Here is a 19,574-nt window from a genome sequence, read left to right on the forward strand (position 1 = left end):
TAAAGCAGCTGGTATCTCTCCACACTGAGCCTGAGGAGTCTGCTTACAGAAACTTTCATCATCAGGGCCAAAACCCTCCAGAACCCCAGCCCCCCCCCCCCCGGGCCCCCGCGGCCCTCCCCCCGCTCTGGGGCCTCCAGACCCGGACAGAGAGGGAGGGAGGAGAGGGGAGGGAGCCGCCGAGAGGACACCGACACCGGGGAAGCTCATTAACAATTCATGGGAAACTGGATCAGTCCGCGCGGAGCAGCTGCAGCGCGAGCCCGGAGGGACGTGAACGCGCCGCGCGAGGACCCCGGAGGGACGTGCACGCGCCGCGCGAGGACCCCGGAGGGACGTGCACGCGCAGCGCGTGGACCGGCCGGAGGGACGTGAACGCGCAGCGCGAGGACCGGCCGGAGGGACGTGAACGCGCCGCGCGAGGACCCCGGAGGGACGTGAACGCGCTGCGCGTGGACGCCTTTACGCAATGTTGCCTTTGCCCCGAGCAGCAGGAGTTTAAAACAGGAGGAAGTGTCCGGGACGAGCGCAGACACACAGGCCCATGGAGGAGAACACTGCCCCGGGGCAGCGGCGGCGGGACGGGCTGCAGCCGCGGGACGTGCGCCGCGTGCAGCCCGGGACAGGGGCGCAGGAGAGCGGGGACAGCGCGCAGAAGGAGAGCCTGATGATGGAGCTCAGCAGGCTGGTGCAGGAGGAGGTGAAGGCCAGCAGCTGGTGGGAGCTCCGCGGGAAAGACTGCACCATCCTCGGCCTGGCCTTCGTGGCTCTGCCGTTAGGTGAGACTCAGACCGGACGCACGCGCCTGACCACGTGACAGGGGTAACGGTAGTCCTAAGTCTTCCTAACTCTTCCTAACTCTTCTCCAGGGGGGGGGGGGGGCTCCTCTCCTCTAACTTCACTGTTACAAATGTTTGATCACAGAAGCTTCAGTGTTCAGAGTTAAAGACACACTGTGGGACATTTACTGTTTCCTTCAGAATAAAACTCCTAAAGCTCGACACAGGACATGGATCTGGACGGGGCGGTTCTGGAGGAGCACAGACGGGCCGCCGGTCCCGCCTCAACCCAGCTTTACCCAAATCTAAAAGCTTTAAAGAAAAGCATCAAAACAGCGAGAAAAAGAGGATGAAAAGTCAACAAAAAAACAACAAAAACATGACGCGACGAAAAGTTTCCATCACTTGTGTAGGTCTTAGCTTTCAAATGAGGCGTTACATTGTTGATCTCCAGTTGAGAAGCTTTTAGATTTGGGTAAAGCCCAGTATAAAAAAACATGAATTATGGTGCACCACAAGGTTCAGTTTTGGGACCTTTATTATTTATTATTAGGCCCGGGCGCATCAGGGCCTCTTGTAGTCGTATAGACTCTCCCAAAGTGCACGGAGCGCCTCCTCTCAAACACTCACTAATGCACTCTACTTGTCGTGCACGTCTCGTGCACATACATGTATAATGCAAAAATCAACATTGTAATTGTACAGAGCCCATAAAAAGCGGAAACACTGTTTTCGTGTGAGAATAGTAAGGAGGGGGCGGAGTCAGAATCACCCTTTAGGATCCCTGAAGGTGTGAAAATGACTACTTTCTGACTGACCACTTTCTTCTATGGTACAAAAAGAACAAGATCCTCTTCATCATGAAAACGCACCATGTCCTGCAGTAAAGAAAACCTCTGCATCACTGGCTGCTATGGGCAGAAAAGGAGAGAAGCTCATGATGTGGACCCCCTCCTCCCCTGACCTCAGCCCTATTGAGAACCTTTGGAGCCTCAACAAAAACACTTCTCTGAGGGTGGGAGGCAGTTTTCATCCAAACAGCAGCTCTGGGAGGTTATTCTAACATCCTGCAAACAAATCCAAGCAGAAACTGTCCAAAAACTCACAAGTTTAATGGATTTAAGAATTTGTGAAGCTGCTCAAAGAAGCTCCTTTGTTAAAATATAACTTGACCTGTTTTTGATTGAAATAGTTTTTGATTTCAGTAAATATGAGCTCCTAATGCTGCAACTTGAAACGATGAGTTGCAGAATAATTTGGAACAGTGGATTTTGAGGTTTTTTACTATATTTATTTTTGATAAAAATACTGTTTTCACTGGGAGATTTTTTCAACCACATTTAAATGATCCTCGACCAGTTAAAGACTCTCATTTGAGTCGACAATTTAGGAAATCAGAGACAAACATAAAGGCAGGAGCAATACCGTAAATGCAGATTGAGGGAGACAAAAGGGGGCGGGGCGGGCGGCGAGGGACGATATTTTATATTCATGATTTTGCTTCTGTTTCTACGACCGCCTTTCCCGCTCTTTTTGCTGATGATGCCGATCAAAAAATAATAATAAAAAGCAGAACTGGGGAAAATGCACTGGTTAATGTTAAGGCGGGGGGTCAGAGGTCAAAATATGGATTTGTGGAAGTGTCACAATTACGCTGATTTGGGCGAAGCTGGTCAGAGTCCGTTGTCACATTTTCGTTATTTTTTTGTCACATTTTTATCAAATTGTTGTCATTTTTTTGTCATTTTTTTGTCATTTTTTTGTCATTTTTTTGTCATTTTTTGTCTTTGTTTTTGTCTTTTTTTTTGTCATTTTTTTGTCATTTTTTTGTCATTTTTTTGTCATTTTTTGTCATTTTTGTGTCGTTTTTTGTCATTTTTTTGTCATTTTTTGTCTTTGTTTTTGTCATTTTTTTTGTCATTTTTTTGTCGTTTTTTTGTCATTTTTTTGTCGTTTTTTTGTCGTTTTTTTTGTCATTTTTTGTCATTTTTTGTCATTTTTTGTAATTTTTTGTCATTTTTTTGTCATTTTTTTTGTCATTTTTTGTCATTTTTTGTCATTTTTTGTCATTTTTTGGTCATTTTTTGGTCATTTTTTGTCATTTTTTCATCAACTTTTCATCAAATTTTTATCAAATTTTTGTCTTTTTTTTGTCACATTTTTGTCACATTTTTGTCATTTTTTCATCCATTTTCCATCATTGTTTTCGTCTCAGCTTTTTTCCAGAAGCTTTTGGATTGGGGTAAAGCCATGGAGTCGAGGTGGAGACGAGGTGCAGTTCAGGTGGAGTCGTCCTCACTCCCTAAAGCACAGACAGTAACGCTTGTGTTTCACTTTTATTTACGAGGTCAAATCTAACTTTAATTCTTTTGTATTTTGTCATAACTTTAGTGATATTTTTGTGACTGAAAGTAAAGTGTAAACATCTCCAGGAGCAGCTCTGAGTTCATGAGGACAAACGTGAAGCTCATTAAACACGACTAATGATAAATATTACAAATATAACTGAGTTCAGGCGACTCAGGGAGAGACGTTTGCACAGGTTCCTCGTGTTCTTCAAGGCCAGGCTGGTTTAATCATGTTTGACCTGTTCACCCCGACATCAGCCGCCTCATTTGAAAGCTAAGACCTACTAAACGCATGGTCACTCTTTTGTCGCATTTTTGAAGCGTGTTTTTATAGTTTTTCCAGCACGTTTTTCCGGCTCTTTTGCCACTTTTAGATTTGGGTGAAGCGGTCAGCTCCTCTCCAGAAGAAGCACACGTGTCGTCTCCAGGACACACTGCAAAAAGTCATTAACTAGATCAGCATAAACATCTCAATCTGAGCACAATAATCCACATTTTAGTTGTTCTGACTGGTTAAGAAGTTCTTGGGCATTTGTCCTGGATTATTTCACTTGTTCTGAGATGTTTCTGACTCGTTTCGATACATTTCGTCCTTATTTCAGGTCATTTTCTTTGCCAATGGGGAAAGAAAATGGGTCTTATCTCATTGGCAATTTTACTTTCTTATTTCAAGCGAGATTTACCCTAGAACTGGTCTGAAATGTCCTCAAACAAGCAAAGGAAACTCGGTCCGATCAGGAAAAGTGTCTAAATGAGTGAAAACCGCTCAAAACAAGAAACATTTCCTCAATTCAAGTCATTTAAGACAATGCTTGATATTTACTTTTTGCAGTGGAGTGTTTATCAGGGCTTGGGACAAAGTAAAGATGCTTCGTGTCTTCAGGAGCCGTGACATCACTGTAATGTCCTCTGGTTTATAACAGGTCAGGGGTCAGAGTTTATCTCCTGAAGGAACACATGATGTAATGCTGAACACGGGTCACGTATGTAACGCTCACGTGTGCATGAAGCAGATGTAACATGTTCACGTGAGGAGCCACTGTGAGAGTCAAACGTCTAAACCCAACTTTCCCAGCAGGGTTTTTCCACTGGAGCTGTTTGACCTCTGACCCCCTGACCTTTCTCCAGCTCAGCTTTACCCAAATCTACAGGTTTACGGTCTACAGGCCAGAGTGACGCCTCATTTGAAAGCTAAGACCGACATCTAAACGGATCATTTTCCTGGTGTCGTCGTCACCTTCTCTGACAGCGTTTGTCATGCTTTAATCAAGAAGCTTTAGATTTGGGTAAAGCTGAGCTGCGGGTTCAGAAGGTCAGAGGTTAAACGAGGCGCTAAAACTAACAGAGGAGCGACAAAAGCAAAGTGACGACAACGACACAAGGAACAAGCTCAAGACGAGAGATCTGCATGAAGACGGTTACCACGGTCACCACGGCTACCACATGTTACATCTGCTTCATGAACACGTGAGCGTTACATACATGACCCGTGTTCAGCATTACATCATCTGTTCCTTCAGGAGATAAACTCTGACCTATGACCTGTTATAAACCAGAGGACATTACAGTGATGTCACGGCTCCTGAAGACATGAAGCATCTCCACTCTTTACTTTGTCCCAAGCCCTGATAAACACTGTCCCGGAGACGCCAGCTGAGAGGAGCTGACCGCTTTACCCAAATCTAAGAGCGGCAAAAGAGCCGGAAAAACGAGCTGGAAAAACTATAAAAACACGAGTTTAGCAGGTCTTAGCTTTCAAATGAGGCGGCTGATGTCGGGGTGAACAGGTCAAACATGATTAAACCAGCCTGGCCTTGAAGAACACGAGGAACCTGTGCAAACGTCTCTCCCTGAGTCGACTGAACTCAGTTATATTTGTCATATTTATCATTAGTCGTGTTTAATGAGCTTCACGTTTGTCCTCGTGAACTCAGAGCTGCTCCTGGAGATGTTTACACTTTACTTTTAGTCACAAAAATCCTCACAGTGGATCCTCACAGTGGCTCCTCACAGTGGATCCTCACAGTGGATCCTCACAGTGGATCCTCACAGTGGATCCTCACAGTGGATCCTCACAGTGGCTCCTCACAGTGGATCCTCACAGTGGATCCTCACAGTGGATCCTCACACTGGCTCCTCACAGTGGATGTTCTCCAGTTTCCTCTAAAGGCTGTAACACCTCAGAGTTGAGTCCGCTGGAGAAAAGTGGGTCAGATAAACACGGCTCTTCACATGAACTCGGTCCCCTTTGTTCACACACACGCACACACACGCACACACACATGTTTGTACTTCTATCTTAGTGAGGACGCTCATAGACATAATGTATCACCCAGACCCTAACCTGAAACCACATCTTGACCCTCAGTCCTTCATATAAGTGAGGACCACACAAAATGTCCTCACTCTGCTGGTTAAAAACTCAAACTGGTCCTCACTATGTCGTAAGTACAAGAACAATCACTCACACACGGAAGGAAAGTGAAGGAAACGTCCGCCTGAAGCTCCGACAGGACAGTGCACAGGCGTCTGAAATCTCCACCAGACTGGGATCCTAAGAAGACGCTGATCTGAGTGACTGAATGTTAGGACTGGGAAACTTTAACCTCTGAACTCCCGCCTGAACCGAGAGGAGCTTTTTACTCACGACATCACATTTTTTTTTTCCATATTTTTTTTGTTGGGGATTCAACTCATTTTGGTAACTTTTTGTCATTTTTTTTCACATTTTAGTCGTTTTTTTGTCAATTTTTTGTCAATTTTTTGTCAATTTTTGTCACATTTTTGTCACATTTTTGTCTTTTTTTGTCGTTTTTTGTCGTTTTTTTGTCGTTTTTTTGTCACATTTTTGTCATTTTTTGTCACATTTTTATCACATTTTTGTCATTTTTTTGTCGTTTTTTTGTCGTTTTTTTGTCGTTTTTTGTTGTTTTTTTATCACATTTTTGTCATTTTTTGTCGTTTTTTGTCGTTTTTTGTCGGTTTTTTGTCATTTTTTTGTCACATTTTTGTCACATTTTTGTCATTTTTTTGTCACATTTTTGTCATTTTTTGTCACATTTTTGTCATTTTTTTGTCACATTTTTGTCGTTTTTTTGTCACATTTTTGTCATTTTTTTGTCGTTTTTTTGTCGTTTTTTGTCGTTTTTTGTCGTTTTTTTGTCGTTTTTTTGTCACATTTTTGTCATTTTTTTGTCGTTTTTTGTTGTTTTTTGTCGTTTTTTTGTCATTTTTTTGTCACATTTTTGTCACATTTTTGTCATTTTTTGTCACATTTTTGTCATTTTTTTGTCACATTTTTATCACATTTTTGTCATTTTTTGTCGTTTTTTGTCGTTTTTTTGTCGTTTTTTTGTCACATTTTTGTCATTTTTTTGTCGTTTTTTTTGTCGTTTTTTGTCGTTTTTTTGTCGTTTTTTGTCACATTTTTGTCATTTTTTTGTTGTTTTTTTGTCGTTTTTTGTCGTTTTTTTGTCGTTTTTTTGTCACATTTTTGTCATTTTTTTGTCGTTTTTTTGTCGTTTTTTGTTGTTTTTTTGTCATTTTTTGTCATTTTTTGTCGTTTTTTTGTCGTTTTTTTTGTCGTTTTTTGTTGTTTTTTTGTCATTTTTTGTCGTTTTTTTGTCGTTTTTTGTCATTTTTTGTCGTTTTTTTGTCGTTTTTTTGTCGTTTTTTGTTGTTTTTTTGTCATTTTTTGTCATTTTTTGTCGTTTTTTTGTCGTTTTTTTTGTCACATTTTTGTCATTTTTTTGTCGTTTTTTTGTCACATTTTTGTCATTTTTTGTCACATTTTTGTCATTTTTTGTCACATTTTTATCACATTTTTGTCATTTTTTTGTCACATTTTTGTCATTTTTTGTCATTTTTTTTGTCATTTTTTTGTCATTTTTTTTGTCATTTTTTTATCACATTTTTATCACATTTTTTTGTCAAATTTTTGCCACTTTTTCATCAATTTTTCATCCATTTTTCGTCACTTTTTTGTCCCACTTCCATCATTGTTTTCGTCTCAGCTTGTTTCCAGAAGCTTTTGGATTGGGGTAAAGCCAAACTGGAGAAAATGTGCTCGGTTCAGGCGGGAGTTAAGGGGTTAAACCAGTCTGGCGTGGGAGAAGTCAAACAGGAACCGAGAAGAAACATAAAATCTCTATATTACAGTTTTGATGCTGTTGTTCATCAACATAAAAAGAAAGAAAGACAAGTTGAAAAAAAAGAAGAAAATCTTGAAACATTTGGGGAAATTTATTTGGGAAAATGGGAAAAAAAAAAAAAAATTGGGGGGAAAAACGTGAAAAAAATGGAGAAAAAATAGACAATCTTGTAAAGTGTTTTTCTGCCATTTTGTGGTTAAAGGGCGTTTCTTGATTGAAGTTAAAGTGCTGCTGTGGAGTAAAAAGGCCACAGTGCCAGCCTGATGTTTTTAAATGTTGAGTAACTCCTGTCTGTGTGTCCAGGCTTCGTGCTGCTGCGCTCGCCCGCTCCTCTGCTCCTCCTCATGGGGGCGCTGTTGTTGGGGGCGTGTCACAGCGTCATCACCATGAAGGGAACTCACCTGTCCAGTCACTCCGTGCTGAGCCGCTCCCCGCTGCTCAACCGCCTGTGGGCCGTGTTCTTCATCGAGGTCAGGCTCCTCTCTCTGTCTCATCTGGAAACATCTGCTTTCCCGAGCTTTACCCAAATCTAAAAGCTAAAAAGAAAAGCATCAAACAGCGAGAAAAAGAGGATGAAAAGTCGACAAAAACATGAGAAAAACACGACAAAAAATGATAGAAAAAATATGACAAAAATGTGGCGACGTGACGAAAAGTTTCCATCACTTTTGTAGGTCTTAGCTTTCAAATGAGGCGCTACATTGTTGATCTCCAGTCGAGAAGCTTTTAGATTTGGGTAAAGCCCAGTATAAAAAAACATAAATCTAAAAGGAATTCCGTGGAGTATGGAGCACCACAAGGGTCAGTTTTGGGACCTTTATTATTTATTATTTATATTAATGATGACTCCGTGCTGAGCCGCTCAGGTCAAACTCATTCTCTCTGTCTGCATCTGGAAACATCTGCTTTCATCTGGAAACATCTGCTTTCATCTGGAAACATCTGCTTTCATCTGGAAACATCTGCTTTCATCTGGTTTCATCTGGATTCCTCCTGAACGTCTGAGTCTTTGCTCCGTCAGAGTCAAAAACAGACCAAACTCTCTCTGAAATGTTTAAGACGTTTGGAAGAGTTTGGTTTGGAAATGCTGAGACACAGACACATATTTTGGACATTTGCAACAAACTCATGCAGTGGATTAATTAGGGATGCACCGATACCGATCCCAATATCGGGTATCGGGCCGATACCACATGCTTGTACTCATACTCGTACTCGTTCATGAGGTCCTGATACCAGAAACCGTACAATAATCCACATAGAGCTGACTTTATTACAGACTGCGCTCTCTAAACCAGAGCTGGATTTAACCAGAGCTAAACGTCTGCAGTGTTTACAACATACAGGCTAACGTTGCTAACTCGCGGCTAACAGTTTTAGCCATTCTGACGCCGTTTTAAGCCCAGGGGTTTATTCATCTGAAAAACTAACCCAGCGACTAAAAAGTCCTCAGAAAATCCAGATTAAAGACATACAGCATGTTTATATTGAGGAAAAATGAGCTGCAGCAGAACCATGAAAACACTATAGCTTCTCGCTAAGTTACTACAAACACACGAGAAAATCTACAGGAGCCGAAGTAAAGACGAAAAGAGACCATTTAAGAAACATCTCAATACTATTGTTAAATAAAAACACATAAATGAATAAAGCTCAGGCATCGGGAGCTTTAGGACATGGGCTTTTCTGTCTATGATGGACAGAGACATAAAAATAAATAAATAAATAGCATCAGCACAATTCTAATAAAACTGCTCTGAAATGTGTCGCCGACTTTACTTAAGGAAATGTACATGAGTAAATTTACTAATTACAAACCAATCTGCTGTGGAAAAAGTAAGAACGTTGAAGAAAATGCCTTGTACTCGTATCGGTATTCGGTATCGGCGAGTACTTAAATCCAAGTACTCGTATCGGTTTTAGAAAAAGTGGTATCGGTGCCTCCCTAGCATTAATTCTATATAGAAATATAGAAATCTCTCTCTCAAAACCTCTGAATGATCTGCGGCTGGACTCTTGTATCTGATGGAAGGGCATCCTGCTCTTGTGTCTGATGGAAGGGCATCCTGCTCTTGTGTGTGATGGAAGGGCATCCTGCTCTTGTGTCTGATGGAAGGGCATCCTGCTCTTGTATCTGATGGAAGGGCATCCTGCTCTTGTGTCTGATGGAAGGGCATCTGCTCTTGTGTCTGATGGAAGGGCATCTGCTCTGGTGTCTGATGGAAGGGCATCTGCTCTTGTGTCTGATGGAAGGGCATCTGCTCTTGTGTCTGATGGAAGGGCATCCTGCTCTTGTTTCCGCAGGTGTGTGGGGCGTTCAGCGCCGACGCCGCGGTCCAGGGTCACGTGAAGTTCCATCACGCTCACACCAACGTCATCGGTCTGGGAGACTCCTCCCTCTGGAAGGTCCCGAGTCTGAGCCGCGGAGTTTATCTGTTCATCGCCCCGCTGGCCGTGCCCGTCATCACGCCGCTGGTCGCCCTCGGTACGCTAGCTCTGTCACGTTAGCTCTGTCGTCACATTAGCTCCGTCGTCATGTTAGCGCTGTCGTCATGTTAGCTCTGTCGTCATGTTAGCTCTGTCGTCACGTTAGCACTGTCATCATGTTAGCTCTGTCATCATATTAGCTCTGTCATGTTAGCTCTGTCATGTTAGCTCTGTCATGTTAGCTCTGTCATCACGTTAGCTCTGTCGTCATGTTAGCTCTGTCATCACGTTAGCACTGTCATCACGTTAGCACTGTCATCACGTTAGCTCTGTCATGTTAGCTCTGTCATGCTAGCTCTGTCGTCATGTTAGCTCTGTCGTCACGTTAGCTCTGTCGTCACGTTAGCTCTGTCATCATGTTAGCTCTGTCATCACGTTAGCTCTGTCATCACGTTAGCTCTGTCATCACGTTAGCTCTGTGGTCACGTTAGCTCTGTCATCACATTAGCTCTGTCGTCACGTTAGCTCTGTCATAATGTTAGCTCTGTCACGTTAGCTCTGTCATCACGTTAGCTCTGTCATGTTAGCTCTGTCGTCACGTTAGCTCTGTCGTCACGTTAGCTCTGTCGTCACGTTAGCTCTGTCGTCATGTTAGCTCTGTCATCACGTTAGCTCTGTCATCACGTTAGCTCTGTCATCACATTAGCTCTGTCATCACGTTAGCTCTGTCACGTTAGCTCTGTCATCACGTTAGCTCTGTCATCACGTTAGCTCTGTCATCATGTTAGCTCTGTCATCACGTTAGCTCTGTCATCACGTTAGCTCTGTGGTCACGTTAGCTCTGTCGTCACGTTAGCTCTGTCGTCACGTTAGCTCTGTCATCATGTTAGCTCTGTCATCACGTTAGCTCTGTGGTCACGTTAGCTCTGTCGTCACGTTAGCTCTGTCATCACGTTAGCTCTGTCATCACGTTAGCTCTGTCATCATGTTAGCTCTGTCATCACGTTAGCTCTGTCATCATGTTAGCTCTGTCATCATGTTAGCGCTGTCATTATGTTAGCTCTGTCATCATGTTAGCTCTGTCATCATGTTAGCTCTGTCATCACATTAGCTCTGTCATCATGTTAGCTCTGTCATCACATTAGCTCTGTCATCACGTTAGCTCTGTCATCACGTTAGCACTGTCATCACGTTAGCTCTGTCATCATGTTAGCTCTGTCATCATGTTAGCTCTGTCATCACGTTAGCTCTGTCATCACATTAGCTCTGTCATCACGTTAGCTCTGTCATCACATTAGCTCTGTCATCATGTTAGCTCTGTCATCATGTTAGCTCTGTCATCACGTTAGCTCTGTCATCACATTAGCTCTGTCATCACATTAGCTCTGTCATCACATTAGCTCTGTCATAATGTTAGCTCTGTCATCACGTTAGCTGTGTCATCACATTAGCTCTGTCATCATATTAGCTCTGTCATCACGTTAGCTCTGTGATCACGTTAGCTCTGTCATCACGTTAGCTCTGTCATCACATTAGCTCTGTCATCACGTTAGCTCTGTGATCACGTTAGCTCTGTCATCACGTTAGCTCTGTCATCACGTTAGCTCTGTCATCACGTTAGCTCTGTCATCACATTAGCTCTGTCATCACGTTAGCTCTGTCATCATATTAGCTCTGTCATCACGTTAGCTCTGTGATCACGTTAGCTCTGTCATCACGTTAGCTCTGTCATCATATTAGCTCTGTCATCACGTTAGCTCTGTGATCACGTTAGCTCTGTCATCACGTTAGCTCTGTCATCACGTTAGCTCTGTCATCATGTTAGCTCTGTCATCACGTTAGCTCTGTGATCACGTTAGCTCTGTCATCACGTTAGCTCTGTCATCACATTAGCTCTGTCATCACATTAGCTCTGTCATCACGTTAGCTCTGTCATCACATTAGCTCTGTCATCATGTTAGCTCTGTCATCACGTTAGCTGTGTCATCACATTAGCTCTGTCATCACGTTAGCTCTGTCATCACGTTAGCTCTGTCATCACATTAGCTCTGTCATCATGTTAGCTCTGTCATCACATTAGCTCTGTCATCACATTAGCTGTGTCATCACATTAGCTCTGTCATCACGTTAGCTCTGTCATCATGTTAGCTCTGTCATCATGTTAGCTCTGTCATCACGTTAGCCCTGTCATCATGTTAGCTCTGTCATCACGTTAGCTCTGTCATCACATTAGCCCTGTCATCATGTTAGCTCTGTCATCACGTTAGCTCTGTCATCACGTTAGCTCTGTCATCACATTAGCTCTGTCATTATGTTAGCTCTGTCGTCACGTTAGCACTGTCGTCACGTTAGCTCTGTCATCACGTTAGCTCTGTCGTCATGTTAGCACAGTCGTCATGTTAGCTCTGTCATCACGTTAGCTCTGTCATCACGTTAGCTCTGTCATCACATTAGCTCTGTCATCACGTTAGCTCTGTCATCACGTTAGCTCTGCCATCACGTTAGCTCTGTCATAACGTTAGCTCTGTCATCACGTTAGCTCTGTCATCACTTTAGCTCTGTCATCACATTAGCTCTGTCATCATGTTAGCTCTGTCATCATGTTAGCTCTGTCGTCATGTTAGCACAGTCGTCATGTTAGCGCTGTCATCACATTAGCTCTGTCATCACATTAGCTCTGTCATCACGTTAGCTCTGTCGTCATGTTAGCGCTGTCATCACGTTAGCTCTGTCATCATGTTAGCGCTGTCATCACGTTAGCTCTGTCATCACATTAGCTCTGTCATCATGTTAGCTCTGTCATCATGTTAGCTCTGTCATCACGTTAGCTCTGTCATCACGTTAGCGCTGTCATCACATTAGCTCTGTCATCATGTTAGCTCTGTCATCACGTTAGCTCTGTCATCACATTAGCTCTATCATTATGTTAGCTCTGTCATCATGTTAGCTCTGTCATTATGTTAGCTCTGTCATCATGTTAGCTCTGTCATCACATTAGCTCTGTCATCATGTTAGCTCTGTCATCACGTTAGCTCTGTCATCACATTAGCACTGTCATCACGTTAGCTCTGTCATCACATTAGCTCTGTCATTACGTTAGCTCTGTCATCATGTTAGCTCTGTCATCACATTAGCTCTGTCATTACGTTAGCTCTGTCATCATGTTAGCTCTGTCATCACATTAGCACTGTCATCACATTAGCTCTGTCATTACGTTAGCTCTGTCATCATGTTAGCTCTGTCATCACGTTAGCTCTGTCATCACATTAGCTCTGTCATTACGTTAGCTCTGTCATCATGTTAGCTCTGTCATCATGTTAGCTCTGTCATCACATTAGCTCTGTCATTATGTTAGCTCTGTCATCATGTTAGCTCTGTCATCACGTTAGCTCTGTCATCACGTTAGCTCTGTCATCACATTAGCTCTGTCATCACGTTAGCTCTGTCATCACATTAGCACTGTCATCACGTTAGCTCTGTCATCACATTAGCTCTGTCATTACGTTAGCTCTGTCATCATGTTAGCTCTGTCATCACATTAGCTCTGTCATCATATTAGCTCTGTCATCACGTTAGCTCTGTCATCCCGTTAGCTCTGTCATTACGTTAGCTCTGTCATCATGTTAGCTCTGTCATCACGTTAGCTCTGTCATCATATTAGCTCTGTCATCACATTAGCTCTGTCATCACGTTAGCTCTGTCATCACGTTAGCTCTGTCATCACATTAGCTCTGTCATCACGTTAGCTCTGTCATCACATTAGCGCTGCCATCACGTTAGCTCTGTCATCACGCTAGCTCTGTCATCACGTTAGCTCTGTCATCACGTTAGCTCTGTCATCACGTTAGCTCTGTCATCACGTTAGCTCTGTCATCACGTTAGCACTGTCGTCACGTTAGCTCTGTCATCACGTTAGCTCTGTCATCACATTAGCTCTGTCATCATGTTAGCTCTGTCATCACGTTAGCTCTGTCATCATGTTAGCTCTGTCATCACATTAGCTCTGTCATCACGTTAGCTCTGTCATCACGTTAGCTCTGTCATCATGTTAGCTCTGTCATCACATTAGCACTGTCGTCACATTAGCTCTGTCATGTTAGCTCTGTCATCACGTTAGCACTGTCATCACATTAGCTCTGTCATCACATTAGCGCTGTCATCATGTTAGCACTGTCATCATGTTAGCTCTGTCATCACGTTAGCTCTGTCATCATGTTAGCTCTGTCATCATGTTAGCTCTGTCGTCACGTTAGCTCTGTCATCATGTTAGCTCTGTCATCACATTAGCTCTGTCATCACGTTAGCGCTGTCATCATGTTAGCTCTGTCATCACGTTAGCTCTGTCGTCATGTTAGCGCTGTCATCACGTTAGCTCTGTCGTCATGTTAGCGCTGTCATCACGTTAGCTCTGTCATCATGTTAGCGCTGTCATCACGTTAGCTCTGTCATCACATTAGCTCTGTCATCATGTTAGCTCTGTCATCACGTTAGCTCTGTCATCATGTTAGCTCTGTCATCATGTTAGCACTGTCATCACATTAGCTCTGTCATCACGTTAGCTCTGTCATCATGTTAGCTCTGTCATCACATTAGCTCTGTCATCATGTTAGCTCTGTCATCACATTAGCTCTGTCATCACATTAGCTCTGTCATCACATTAGCTCTGTCATCACATTAGCTCTGTCATCACATTAGCTCTGTCATCACGTTAGCTGCTTTACCTGCTCCGTACAGTCGTATTAGTCGTAGTAACTCTCTGGTTTTGTGTAGGTCATCTCCGTGGGCGTCCGTTCCTCTCGTGTCTGAGGACCGTCCTCCTGATCTCCCTCGGGCTCTGCTCTCACCTGTGGATCCTCCTGCACTTCTGTGGGTTCAGCTTTCTGTCCGGGCTCTGCTGCATGTTCCTCACCAGGAGCATCTTCTCCCTGCCCTACATCCACGTCAACATCTTCCAGGTAACTCTCTCCCTGCACTACATCCACGTCAACATCTTCCAGGTAACTCCCTCTGCCCTACATCCACGTCAACATCTTCCAGGTAACTCTCTCTCTGCCCTACATCCATGTCAACATCTTCCAGGTAACTCTCTCCCTGCCCTACATCCACGTCAACATCTTCCAGGTAACTCTCCCTGCCCTACATCCACGTCAACATCTTCCAGGTAACTCTCCCTCTGCCCTACATCCACGTCAACATCTTCCAGGTAACTCTCTCCCTGCCCTACATCCACGTCAACATCTTCCAGGTAACTCTCTCCCTGCCCTACATCCACGTCAACATCTTCCAGGTAACTCTCTCCCTGCCCTACATCCACGTCAACATCTTCCAGGTAACTCTCTCTGCCCTACATCCACGTCAACATCTTCCAGGTAACTCTCTCTGCCCTACATCCACGTCAACATCTTCCAGGTAACTCTCTCTGCCCTACATCCACGTCAACATCTTCCAGGTAACTCTCTCTCTGTCCTACATCCACGTCAACATCTTCCAGGTAACTCTCTCCCTGCCCTACATCCACGTCAACACCTTCCAGGTAACTCTCTCCCTGCCCTACATCCACGTCAACATCTTCCAGGTAACTCTCCCTGCCCTACATCCACGTCAACATCTTCCAGGTAACTCCCTCTGCCCTACATCCACGTCAACATCTTCCAGGTAACTCTCTCTGCCCTCCATCCACGTCAACATCTTCCAGGTAACTCTCTCTCTGCCCTACATCCACGTCAACATCTTCCAGGTAACTCTCTCTCTGCCCTACATCCACGTCAACATCTTCCAGGTAACTCTCTCCCTGCCCTACATCCACGTCAACATCTTCCAGGTAACTCTCCCTGCCCTACATCCACGTCAACATCTTCCAGGTAACTCTCTCTCTGCCCTACATCCACGTCAACATCTTCCAGGTAACTCCCTCTGCCCTACATCCATGTCAACATCTTCCAGGTAACTCTCATCCACGTCAACATCTTCCAGGTAACTCTCTCTCTGTCCTACATCCACGTCAACATCTTCCAGGTAACTCTCTCCCTGCCCTACATCCACGTCAACACCTTCCAGGTAACTCTCTCCCTGCCCTACATCCACGTCAACATCTTCCAGGTAACTCTCCCTGCCCTACATCCACGTCAACATCTTCCAGGTAACTCTCTCTCTGCCCTACATTCACGTCAACATCTTCCAGGTAACTCTCTCCCTGCCCTACATCCACGTCAACATCTTCCAGGTAACTCTCTCCCTGCACTACATCCACGTCAACATCTTCCAGGTAACTCTCTCTGTCCTACATCCACGTCAACATCTTCAAGGTAACTCTCTCTCTGCCCACATCGACGTCAACATCTTCCAGGTAACTCTCTCTGCCCTACATCCACGTCAACATCTTCCAGGTATCTCTCTCTCTGCCCTACATCCACATCAACATCTTCCAGGTAACTCTCTCTGCCCTACATCCACGTCAACATCTTCCAGGTAACTCTCTCTCTGCACTACATCCACGTCAACATCTTCCAGGTAAAGATCTCTCTGCCCTACATCCACGTCAACATCTTCCAGGTAACTCTCTCTCTGCCCTACATCCACGTCAACATCTTCCAAGTAACTCTCTCTGCCCTACATCCACGTCAACATCTTCCAGGTAACTCTCTCTGCCCTACATCCACGTCAACATCTTCCAGGTAACTCTCCCTGCACTACATCCACGTCAACATCTTCCAGGTAACTCTCTCTGCCCTACATCCACGTCAACATCTTCCAGGTAACTCTCTCTCTGCCCTACATCCACGTCAACATCTTCCAAGTAACTCTCTCTGCCCTACATCCACGTCAACATCTTCCAGGTAACTCTCTCCCTGCCCTACATCCACGTCAACATCTTCCAGGTAACTCTCCCTGCCCTACATCCACATCAACATCTTCCAGGTAACTCTCTCTGTCCTACATCCACGTCAACATCTTCCAGGTAACTCCCTCTGCACTACATCCACGTCAACATCTTCCAGGTAACTCTCTCTGCCCTACATCCACGTCAACATCTTCCAGGTAACTCTCTCTGCCCTCCATCCATGTCAACATCTTCCAGGTAACTCTCTCTGTCCTACATCCTCGTCATCATCTCTGCCCTACATCCATACCAAAGTCCCTCCCTCTGTCCTTCAGCACATCGGTCTGTCCATGTTCTCCCCGGAGCAGAGGCCGAAGAGGATCCTCCAGATGACCCACGGCGTCCTGAACCTGCCCCGTAACCCGCTCCTGGACTGGACCTTCGGGCACTCGCTGATCAGCTGCCACATCGAGCACCACCTGTTCCCCTCGCTGTCCGACAACATGTGCCTGAAGGTCAGACTCTGAACCATCTACAGCGCCTCTCGGAAGTATTCATACACCTCGGACTTTTGCACATTGTGTCATGTTTACAGCCCTAAACATAAGGATTTTATTGTATTTATTTTATTTTATCTCCCGGAGCAACTGTTCAATCCATCATTCAGAAATGGAAAGAGTAAAGCACCACTGCAAACTGACCAAGACGTGGCCGTCCACCTAAACTAACAGACCCAACATGGAGGACACTGGTAAGAAATACAACCAAGTGCCCCATGATAACTCTGGAGGAGCTGAAGTCCTGCCGCTGAGCTGGGGGAATCTGTACATGGGACAACTATAAGTCGTATCTACACAAATCTGGCCTTCATGGACGAGTGGAAGAAGAAAGGAGAACATAAGAAATCCTGTTTGAAGTTTGTAGAAGTCATATGGAGGACACAGCTCCATGTGGAAGAAGGAGCTTTGGTCAGATGAGACAAACGTTATGGAGCAAACCTGACACTGCTCATGGTCCTGAGTGCACCATCCCCAGTGTCAGATATACGGGGGGGGAGCATCATGCTGTGGGGCTGCTTTTCCTCAGCGGGGACTGGGGAGATTGTAAGAATAGTTGGGGAGATGGATGGAGCCAAATACAGAGACATTTTGGAGGAAAACCTGCTGGAGTCACAAGAGAACTGAGGCTGGGGCGGAGATTCACCTTCAGCAGGACAATGACCCTAAACACAAAGATAAATCTACAATGGAATGGTTCAATAAAAACATATTAATGTGTTAGAATGGCCCAGTCAAAGTCCTGACCTAAATCCTACTGAAAATCTGTGGAATAATCTGAAAACTGCTGTTCACAAACGCTCTCCTTCAAATCTGACAGAGCTGGAGTTGTTTTGTAAAGAGGAATGGGCTAAAATGTCAGTCTCTACATGTGCAAACCTTGTAGAGTCAAACCCCAAAAGACAAAAGGGGGTTCCACAAAGTATTCATTCATGCTGTATGATACTTATGCAAGCCCCACCTTTCTATTTTTTGAAAAATAACAGAATCATGAATCATTTTGCTTTCACTTCACAGTCGTCTGTTACTTGTGTGTGAACGTTCAGTAAAAAAATCAAAATAAAATCTTTATGTTTAGGGTTGTAAACATGACAAAATGTGCAAAAGTTCAAGGTGTATGAATACTTTCCAGAGGCTCTGTATCTCTGACATGTTTGGTATCCATGTGTAGCACAGTTGTTGTTCTTTCAGATTGGGGTAAAGCCGGGTTCTGTTTCAGGTGCAGCCGGTGGTTCGGGGGTTCCTGAAGCAGAAGTCGTTGCCGTATCAACAGGACTCGTACTTGTCCCGCCTGCGACTGTTCTTCCACCAATACCGGGAGCTCATGGTGCTGGCCCCGCCCATCACCGAGCTCGTGGGCATCCAATGAGAGGCCGGGGATTCAAAACCGGCCGACCAATCAGAGAGCAGGACCGTCCGGGAAGCGATGGAGCCAGAGGAACGACGGACCGGACGATCGAGGCTGAAGCTGTGACGTTTTCTTTCACGCGTGTTTCTCTCCCGTGTTTTTGTCCCGTGTTTTCCTCCCGTGTTTAGACAGTTTCATCAGTGACTGTAATAAATCCTTCTAATGTCGTGTTTGTTTTGTTGCTAAAATGAAAACATAATTAAGATTAACCTCTGAGCTCCCACCTGAACGGATCCCATTTTCTCCAGTTTGGCTTTACCTTAATCAGAACGATTCTCGGGGGAAAAAAGCACCAAAACAGCCACAAAAAATAAGAAGAAAACAAGGATGTAAACACAACAAAAATGTGACAAAAAATCAACAAAAATTTGACAAAAATGGGACAAAATTTGACAAAAATTCAACAAAAAATGACAAAAAATCAACAAAAATGTGAAAAAAAATTCAACAAAAAAGTGAAAAAAATTCTACAAAAATTCAACAAAAACTCAACAAAAAAGTGACAAAAATTCAACAAAAAAGTGACAAAAATTCAACAAAAAAGTGACAAAAATTCGACAAAAAAATGACAAAAATTCAACAAAATGTCACAAAAATGAAAAAAAGAAAGAAAAAAAACATACAAAAGGTGACAACACAGCAATGCGAGGAAAAGATCAGTTTTGTGGGTCTTAGCTTTCAAATGAGACGTTACACAGGCCTATAGCCAAAGAGGACAGAATGCGTTTGGTTCAGGCGGGGGGTAAGAGGTTAAACAAGGGCTAACAAGGCAATTAGCAACAATTGTATTTCTAGACTTATTTAGCACCATTAGAAGGTACGCGTAATTCAGTTAGTTTCACTCCAGTGCCTTTAACTTATTAACCCCCACTTTAACCGAGCACATTTCCTCCACTTCAGCTTTACCCAAATCTAAAAGCTTCTTGAAAAAAACGAGAGAGAGAAAAGTGACGACCACGCATCAGTTTTGTGGGTCTTAGCTTTCAAATGAGGCGCTAGTCTGACCTATAGGTTGTAAACTCCAGTCCAGAAGCTTTTAGATTTGGGTAAAGCTGAACTGGAGAAAATGTGCTCCAGAATATAC

At 44.0% G+C, this 19,574-nt stretch overlaps 1 protein-coding gene across 1 annotated transcript; it reads left to right on the forward strand.

The window, feature by feature from the left end:
• The first annotated feature begins 511 nt into the window (after positions 1 to 511).
• On the forward strand, positions 512 to 18,560 carry fads6 (fatty acid desaturase 6). Its single transcript, XM_079577249.1, has 6 exons — positions 512 to 779; positions 7,582 to 7,748; positions 9,583 to 9,763; positions 14,476 to 14,660; positions 16,861 to 17,040; positions 18,302 to 18,560. Exons 1-6 carry the CDS (start codon positions 545 to 547, stop codon positions 18,449 to 18,451), a joined length of 1,098 nt encoding a protein of 365 aa, XP_079433375.1. The 5' UTR covers positions 512 to 544; the 3' UTR covers positions 18,452 to 18,560.
• The last annotated feature ends 1,014 nt before the right edge of the window (positions 18,561 to 19,574 follow it).

Source organism: Gobius niger (genome assembly GCF_951799975.1).
Source record: "Gobius niger genome assembly, chromosome: 19".
Taxonomy (NCBI): Eukaryota; Metazoa; Chordata; class Actinopteri; order Gobiiformes; family Gobiidae; genus Gobius; species Gobius niger.

What these genes read in the sequence shown, in the direction of transcription:
- fads6 (XM_079577249.1), top strand. Translation starts at nt 545, where the DNA reads ATGGAGGAGAACACTGCCCCGGGGCAGCGGCGGCGGGACGGGCTGCAG. An exon ending in CTTCGTGGCTCTGCCGTTAG is followed by an intron (nt 780 to 7,581) that starts GTGAGACTCAGA and finishes CTGTGTGTCCAG; the next exon opens with GCTTCGTGCTGCTGCGCTCG. An exon ending in GGGCCGTGTTCTTCATCGAG is followed by an intron (nt 7,749 to 9,582) that starts GTCAGGCTCCTC and finishes TTGTTTCCGCAG; the next exon opens with GTGTGTGGGGCGTTCAGCGC.